The 8,667-nt window shown below is 45.5% G+C and overlaps 1 protein-coding gene across 1 annotated transcript in view; it reads right to left on the bottom strand.

Annotated features, from left to right (window-relative positions):
* Nucleotides 1–1,446: 1,446 nt before the first annotated feature.
* LOC102042286 (cytochrome P450 3A9-like) overlaps nt 1,447–8,667 on the bottom strand; it is a 42,541-nt gene continuing 35,320 nt past the window's right edge. The window contains exons 4-13 of the mRNA XM_005420346.2: nt 7,792–7,891; nt 7,119–7,232; nt 6,754–6,842; nt 5,964–6,112; nt 4,988–5,115; nt 4,239–4,323; nt 3,734–3,894; nt 3,099–3,325; nt 2,125–2,287; nt 1,447–1,981 (exon numbers count right to left, since the gene is read on the bottom strand). Of these exons, the coding sequence (XP_005420403.2) occupies nt 1,883–1,981; nt 2,125–2,287; nt 3,099–3,325; nt 3,734–3,894; nt 4,239–4,323; nt 4,988–5,115; nt 5,964–6,112; nt 6,754–6,842; nt 7,119–7,232; nt 7,792–7,891 (1,315 nt within the window). The 3' untranslated portion in view covers nt 1,447–1,882. The remainder of the gene's footprint in view (nt 1,982–2,124; nt 2,288–3,098; nt 3,326–3,733; nt 3,895–4,238; nt 4,324–4,987; nt 5,116–5,963; nt 6,113–6,753; nt 6,843–7,118; nt 7,233–7,791; nt 7,892–8,667) is intronic.

Raw genomic sequence — 8,667 nt, 5'->3', positions numbered from 1 at the left:
GAATCAGAAGGGAGCACTATAATTGTTTTATCTGCCTTTTGGGACAGCACAAGCTGCTTACTCTTGAATTAGAGCCTGGTGAATGTCGCTGTATCTTCCAGAAAAATGGACAGCTTTGATTTGGGGATTTCCAGGGATGAGGAATTCACTGTGCTGTTGCCTGTCCACTCCCAAACTGTTGAATATTCACTGGTAAAAAATGGACCTGAATTGTTGAATATATTAGTGCTATGTGGGATGCCAGCATTTGGGTCATGTTGCAGTTTTCTGCTAGACTAAAGAGAAAAATACATTGCCACAGGAGAAAATTACAGACCATGATCCAGTAAATAATGCCTTGGAATAAAGGGTGCCAGGAGAAAGTTACAGGATGACTTGATTTGATTTGCAGCTCTTTATCAGTGAAATTTTGCCCACTTGGCAGGAAGAAAGATGAGGAAGACTCCATGATATCAGAAAGCTAATTAATTACTTTATTATACTATATTATTCTATACTATATTGCACTATATTACACTACATTAAAACTGGAACTGAACAAGAACTCAACTGAACAAACTCTCGTGACTGTCCCCTGACAGTCTGGACACACGCTTGGCCCTGATAGGCCAAGGAAACAAAACACATCACTGTGGGTAAACAATCTCCACCTTGCATTTTACTTTGGCACAACACAGCAGCAGCAAATGAAATGGGAATTGTTTTAATCGTTCTTTTCTCTGCTTCTCTCAGGTTCAGAGAATGTGAATCCCACAGCTCCTGTAGAAACCTTTCCCATTCCACTACTGTCTGTTTTGGTTGGTAGATGTCAAGACCAGCACAATTTACTGGGATGAACAGGGGTGGGAAACTCAGATCTGGGAGAAACTCCCACCTGCTTTTGGATATTCCCTGTTTAAATGGCCAGGGATGGCATGAGCCATTGGGTAAGAGCATTCTGTTGATGACAGGAGCAGATCAAAGCACCTAAAACCCCACCACAAGCAATGACTAAACCCCATCCATGGATCTGGGAGGAAAGGCTCAGCTCCAGGCTGTGTGCAGACCATTCCTCCAGGAGTATTGGCCCTCCTGCAGGGCTGTCCTCTCCTCCTGGGAGCTGCTGCTCTCTCTAATCCATCCTCTGTCACTCCAGCATGGGAAAGGGTTGGGCAGGGCTGAACTGAAGGCACCCTCTTAATCAAAGCAAGAGGTGGGAGCCGGAGTGTTTGCAAAATACTATACAAATGGGAGGGTTTGATGGTGTTAAATGAAGGATCAGATTCATTAAATTAAGTGGAAAGCAATGTACATGGATGATTTCAAGGGTTGAGGCTGAATATGGGTTTTAAATAGGAAGTGATCAGCCACTATGCACAACACAGAGCAGCTCTCAAACATTTTTAATGACAGTATTTGTACACACTTTAGTTTAATTAACACATGGCACAGGAGAGGGTTGGTAACTAGGATGTGTAGTCCACACCAGTCATCTCAATCAGAATACATGAAATTTCAAGCATCAATACACCCAGAAAAACAGCACCCGTCCCTGCCCAGTGAGGTCTGGCAGTTTGAATTTCCATCTCACCTTGTGCTTCTTGGATGTGGCAGTAATTCCTTCCCTCCAGATGGAGAAGTCCCTTTAGAAGTCGATGATCAGATTCTCATTTGGATTTATTTCTTGTTTTGCAATCAAAATTAAGGGGACTGTGTATTGTCACTGCCCAGTGAAACATGTCACTTTTCTGACAGTTATGTTTATTAGTAAATATGTAGGAATTGCTTCCAGAATTAACTGGTGCTGCTCTTCTGTGTCTGTATGTGTAGGAGAGATTTCCTGTGATGTGTGATCCCTTTGTTAGCATGGCAGTCCCTGTGTGTTGGGGGCTGTGGCTGGATTTCAGTTCTTGGCAGGCTCGGTGCTGGTCCGGGGCACAAATTTCAGAATAATCGGCTTCTCTGGTGTTAGGAGCCCCACTGAACTCAGCTTGATTGGGATCTGCAACAATGAGAGGGAAAGCACAGGTGGGGATGGATAAGTTAAACACACAGGGGTGAGAGGTTCAGGCACAGCTGGATTGCAGCGCCTGGAAGTGTGAAATGTCTGGTGTTGGAACCTGGCTCTCTCCACATGCCCCTCACCTGAGTCTCTTTGCAGGTCTGGAAGGTGAAATGCTGCAGCAGGGAGACAATGGCTACTTTCAGAATCAGGAGAGCAAACCTCATCCCAATGCAGTTCCTGGGCCCAGCCCCAAAGGGCAGGTATGTGTATGGGTCTATGGACTCCTTGTTCTCCTTACGGAACCTGGAGGACGGTTGGGGAAAAGAAATGAAGGCAGCAAAACCACAAAACCTACACATCTTATTTATCCTGGGATCTCTCACTGCTGCCCTGCCCTGGTTTGGGTTTTTCCTAAAGTGTCTCAGGCTACCCCTGAAATTGAGTTCTGTGACCAAGCCCTTGTCAGAGACAGGATGGGGTCCCACTTGAGGGTTTAATTTTAATTCTCTCCATCCAGATTAGTGGAAGTGGGAAGTAAGGTGAAAATCCAGGCAATGTCCTGCCCCACAGAGACAGATATTTCCTGTCTGTGGTATTTAGAGAGAGAAGAACCAGAAGTTGTTTTGGTTAGGAGCAGCCTATGGCTTCAGTTACTCTGGGAATGAGAAGTAGATATCAATTACAAAAATAACCAGCTAGGGAAGGTTATCCTTGAAAACAAGGAGGGAAAGCAATTCTGGAAGGATTGAGTCTGGCATATTTAGTAGAAGCTTGTTTGTAAGGAACAGGTTCAACAAGAAGGGTTATACAGAGGATGGCCAGCAGTTACAAAACCTCCAAATTTACCCACTCTCAGGAAGCTTAAAAACTGGGTACAAGATGCTGTGAGTATCAGTGCTATTCTCCCAAGAAGATTATGTTGTTTGAAACCCTGCTTTAAGCACAAAGCTCGATTTCCTTTTAAAATGACATTCCCACGAGCCTGCAATTTCTCATCTGTATTGTTTGTAAAAATATAGGAAGAACACCATTAGGAAGCTAATCAGAGATTAATGCTTAATTACTGAGGAAAAAGCAGTGTGATATTTCTTCCCTTTCATTAAGCTTTTGGTACCTTTCTGGCCTGAACTCATCTGGGTTGGGCCAGTACTCAGGGTCGCGGTGCAGGATGTAGGGTGGGATTGTAACCACGACTCCTTTGGGAATGGTCACTCCATTTATCTCCACATCTTTCTTGCAGGTTCTCTCAATCCGCCCCCCGAGGGGATAGACCCTGAGGGTTTCGTTCACTGTCATGTCAAGATATTCCAATTTCATAATTGCTTCGTACGTGAGAGGAGCCTGCAGGACAACACAAGGAAGGTGACCAGGTATGTTGGCATCAAAACAGGATTGTCCTAAAATGACTGTAGGAACAATAGTATCCTCAACCCCCACTGCCCCAAATTTGACTCAGACTCACTGAAGAACAAAATGCAAGGTAGAAATTGAGCAATTGGTTTCATGAGTCATGAAAATGCTTGGAAATTCACGCCCTCTTCTGCAGAGTGTGGCAAACGGCAGTTGGGGTGGCTGGAAGGTTCCAGCTGCCAAAAGAAAACCACTGCAGGGCTGAGTTGTCTGAGTGTGTGTCTGCCAGATCTCTTGGAAAATCCATGGTGTTTAGGAGCTAAAGATGTCCCATTTCCCTGACTGAACCAGGAGGCCTGCAGGGTCAGAGTCCTCCCCATCACTCAGGGTCCTCCTTACCTTGTTGGGCAGGACTGTGTCGATCTCCTGCAGCACCTTTTCCTGCACATCAGGGTGCATGGCCAGCTCATAGGCCAGGAAACCTAGAGTGTTGCTGGTGGGTTCATACCCAGCAAAGATGAAGATGAATGCCTGGGCCAGGACCTCTGTGTCGGTCAGGGCTGTGGGGAGATGAGAAAAGCAGTGTTGGCTGATGGTCTCAGCAAGGAGCAGGCAGCAGCAGGTGGTGTTGAGGCAGGTTTGTTGCAGTTGTTTTCTGATAACACTTTAATAACTGCTCTACCTGCCTGGGAAAATCCATTTGATAGAGGAGGCAGGTGATTTCCTGGGCATAAGTAACTGACATGGCAGTCCTGCTCCTGGGATCTTAGTACCTAGGGCTGGCACCAGGAGACAGAGCTCCATCTGGAGCTGGTTAGTGAAGATGATGGTGACATAAACACCTCCCCACATTCTCATCACTCCCACAGCCCCGTGCCCACGATGAGGATTTGGCTGCTGTTACCTTTATGTGAGTGATTTGCTTCGTTGTTGCCTTGGCTGGCTGAGCGCTGGGATTCGATCATCAGCTGCAGGAAATCTACCCTGCCCTGGGAGGGAAAGCAGGAGAGTCTCTTTGGTGACAGCTTCCTTGGAGGGCTTAGATAAGCAGATTTCACAGCCTAAGCACAAGTTTTAGACTGAGAGCATCCCCAAAATGCACACAACTTCCTTATTGAAAAATGTAACACTTGCTTTTTATTTTGGAAACCTGTCTGTACTGTCCATTAAGCCACTGGGTGGGAGAGCAGTGTCTTGAATGAATTTGGGTAAAGGGATCCAAACTCTAAAAGGCAGAATTTTGTCAGGAAGCAAGCTGAAGATTTTGAAAAGCAAGAGGGGAAGGCACAACCCTAAAGGTAATTTTGCTACTCGTGTGCTGCTTACTCTGCACTTGCTCATCCTCTGCCTAATCTTCTTCAGGGAGTCTCTCACTCTCTCATTACAAGTGCTGCAGACTGAGGTTAGTCCAATTCTGCTGAGCCTTTATCTGGATTTAGCTTCAGATCACGGATGTACAAAGTCCCCCTGATTCTCTGCCAGGACGGGTCAGGTGAGGCTTTTCTGACAGTATTAAAATGAAATGTTTACGCTTGAGTAGGCTCAGGGTTTTGTTGAGTCATTGTACTTTGGCTTCACCTTTGATATCATCACCCTAATTATATCTCACTTCAGTGTACTTTCTGCCACAATTGCTCTCAAATTCCTACTCACCTTGTGAGCCTCCTTTTCACGATCCTGCTTAATTTTGGCAAGGGTTCTCATGAAAAAATCTACAGCATCACTGGGGAAGATGTTTACGTTCATCTTGGCCATGACAGGAATAAGGAATGGGAAGGCAACTAAAAAACAAATATAAAATTAAATTGCACTCTTTAAATAAATCCCTCCTGATAGCTGTGGATGCTACTGGGAATTTATTTCCTTTATTAATTTATTTAGATGAGAAAAGCACAGACTTTGCCTTTTTTCCCCCTCTGTTTCATTCCCTTGGAATAGTTTTTGTGTCATGGGCACAACCAAGCTGGGTATAATAATTCTTTTAAGAGAAGACCAAGGCATATTCCACCTTCAATTTCTAAGGCTCTGTTTTCTAAGGACATGCTACTTCTGGACACAACAGGCATGTGGCTCACAAGAGAAATACTGAAAATTCTGAGTTCTTTGCCAGGCTGAGCTGTTCACTGCCTTGCTGTGACCGTGCAAACAATTTCAAGTCCCTTTCAAGGCTTTTCCTTCCTCATAGAAACTGGATCTTGATATTCTCTATAGATTCCTGAAATCTACAGCACCAGAACCTCCTCTGTGGACAGATCCAAACTTTCCCTGGGTTTAAGCAAGGTATCTTTAATTTAAGGTCCATTGCTGCTAAGCTATTGCACTGGAGGAAATTGCATCTAATTACAGTCCCCACTAAGCACTCACTTCCAGAAAATGCATTTCAGATAGCAGTGCTTTCCTCAAGCCTCACTTGCTTTTCAACCTTTAAATAATTTCCCAGCACTTAACTGGATATTTCTGGGTGGTTCATAAGTTTCTTGCACTGGGGATGCCAAAGGTGGAGGAAGCTTTTACCCATCTCATCCCCAGGATTTCAGCATGAAGCTCACAATGAGGAACTGATGAGACAAGGGACAGCAATTCATTCCTAGCAAGGGAAGTTATCCAAGCAAAACCTGGAGTCACTTACATGACAAGATGAAGACTGGGTTAAAAAAGTCAAACTTGACCAGTTTCTTCATCTCTCTGACAAAGGGGTCCTTGGGGTTGTTCATGGAGTCAATGTTCACACCAAAGGAAGTGCTGGTGACCACATCCATGCTGTAGCTCCCAAAGATGCTGATGGAAAGTAGAAAAACATAGACTGTGGTTAAATATTTGGACTGAATTAATATATTTTTTTCCTCATGTCTATGTGACATTCAAATATAAAGTCTCAGAAGACCTCCTGCCTTAGGTTTGAAGACAAAATTGGCTATGTGGCACTGAACAGCACTTCTAGAGAAGGGGATAGATTTTTAGAGAGCTTTTGTTTCAAGACTGCACAGGTTTTGAAGTCAGACAGCTTTTCCAAGGATTTTACAACAACATGTAATGGGTTGCTGGAAGGACACCATGTGGAATTTAGCATTTAACACCTTGAGGAGGAGTGGCAGCCCATCTTGCCTCCAACAAACCCTGGGAGTGGTCCAGTTCCACCCAGCACAGCCCCCCTGTTCCAAGCTTGGGATGGGACATCTTGGATCTCTGAATTCACAAAGCTGTTCTGGAGCATTTTCCTTCCTATCTACCTCTGGGAAGTTTCCTAACATCCGAATTAAATTTTCCCCTTTTAAATTTCCAGTCAGGCTTTCAGTAAGTCCCATTCCTCCTTTCAGAGCCCTGGCTGACCCAGGGCAAGATCTGCATTGCTGGTAGCCAATGAACCACAGCACTTTTAACAAGGTTTGCTCTGCCTGCTGCTCTTAGCAGCTACTTACTCCTTTACAGATATTGAGCTGTTCTCTTTCACTTGCTTTTGAACATTCTTCACCAAAGCTTCCCCATAGTGCTTCATTATAGGGAACATCTGTAACACAAACCAGGCATGGTCACTTCAGGACAATACATTTTACTCCTTTACACAGGCTCATGGAGACTACAGGGAGTGTCATGAATATTTACAAATAAAATCTCTCTGCTCAGGCTTTCTTTTAAGAGTTTTCTGGTTGCAGTTAGGTATTAGTCAAACAGGCCAGCTCAGTTGCCAGGCTCTGACTAAAGAAATCAGACCCCTGTGATAATCTCAGCCTGAAAACACTGCTTACTGACTCTGATTTAGTCTGTACCTGCCCCTCTGGTTTACCTCCTTTAGTTTCCCACTGGTGAAGGTTGGAGAGAGCACAGTACGGAGCTTTTTCCAATGGTCATCTTCAGCTAATGAGATGGCGTTGGTCAGTACCCCGGCCAGGTCCGTGCGCTGCAGGGGAAAACAGGAGGAGTTAACCCCAGAAAAGAGAGCAGCCTCCTTGCAGGGGTGGCAATGCAGCATTCAAGCCCCTGCCCAGGCTCTTCCAGTGGCATTGCTGCTGGCAGCAGGCTGTGGCCTGACAAACAGCCTCTCTCAAGGCACACATCCATAAAGAAACCCCTTTCCTACACTAAACCAGCTGTGAGGTGCCATTCCCAGCCTCTGTACAAGTCCAACACCTGCATGTCTGTGTGTACCCACCATGTCCCATCCCTGCATCCCAGCTGGCGGCATGTGTGCACCCTTACAGATTCCTGCACGCTCCCACAAACCCAAATCCATCCATATATACATAAATATATAATAGGTGTGAGAACAGACTTGGTCTGCTCCCTCTGCCAGCCCCTGTGTGTAGTTCAGGCTGTAAGGCAGGGGAACAGTGACGTGCAGTGGTTGTGTTTAGCAATCCCTATAGTGCAGCCAATGGTTCCCAAAGCATGCGTGGCATGCCTGTCTCCTCCTGCACTTTTTTGGACTCTGTGGTCGATCACAGCACTTGCGCTCTTACCCTGCGGTTGGTGAAGGTGGTGTAACAATCTTTAACCAGCACAGATTTGATGATCTGGGGGTCTGTGACAGCCAGCGTGGGTTGTCTGCCATCGTAAATCCTGGTGGGGGGAGAAGAGGAACCAGGTAAATAACCCCAGATAATTGAAGTGTAAGGCTTGGCTGATGCCCACAAGATGCCCATGTGTTGAACAAGTGTTCTTCTGATCAGCAGGCTTGTTGCTTGGTTGTCTGAGTACCAAAAGGTAGAAAGCAGAGATGGAAAAGGACTCCCAGACTTTTTCCCATCTGGTTTTGGAAATGGTAAAGGGGGATAAACACCCTCCAAATTTACTGGGAAATGAGCAGGGCTCAGTTGCTCAAAGGACCAGATACTAAATGAAGCAAGTGTCTTCACTTCCTCCCCTGACTCTCTGTGTTTTTCCAGGCACTTAAACACATTACAGTATTAGAAGGAAACTTGTTCGACCCCTTTCAGGCTCTTGAGTTGGGTGTCTGGAGACTTGGGCTGACAGCACTGAGACATCCTTGGAGATGAAACTCAGCCCTTGTTTTTGTCTTTTTAAGCTGCCAGTTCTGAAGGCTTTCCTGGAACAGATGTAGATTAAGCTGATCTGTGCTCTCTACCCATTTGTGCAAACATACATTTTCCAGACTCCATTTCTCAAAGCTGCTGTAGGGACAAGTGGATGCATCATGCAGGATATGCAAGGTTGTAGCCTAAGTTATAACAACAGTGATGAAAGCTATGGGAGGAGGTGTCTAGAACGGAAGAGCCATAACTGCAGTAGCTCCTGCTGCAGCAGGTGGGGATCAGCAGCACAAGGAATTCTTTGGATCAGCTCCAAAGGGAGTTGCTCACATTCCTCTGCTGTTG

This window comes from Geospiza fortis, unplaced genomic scaffold, assembly GCF_000277835.1.
Source record: "Geospiza fortis unplaced genomic scaffold, GeoFor_1.0 scaffold237, whole genome shotgun sequence".
Taxonomy (NCBI): Eukaryota; Metazoa; Chordata; class Aves; order Passeriformes; family Thraupidae; genus Geospiza; species Geospiza fortis.
Note: the sequence above shows the minus strand (reverse complement) of the source record. Positions and strands in the feature narration are given on the sequence as shown.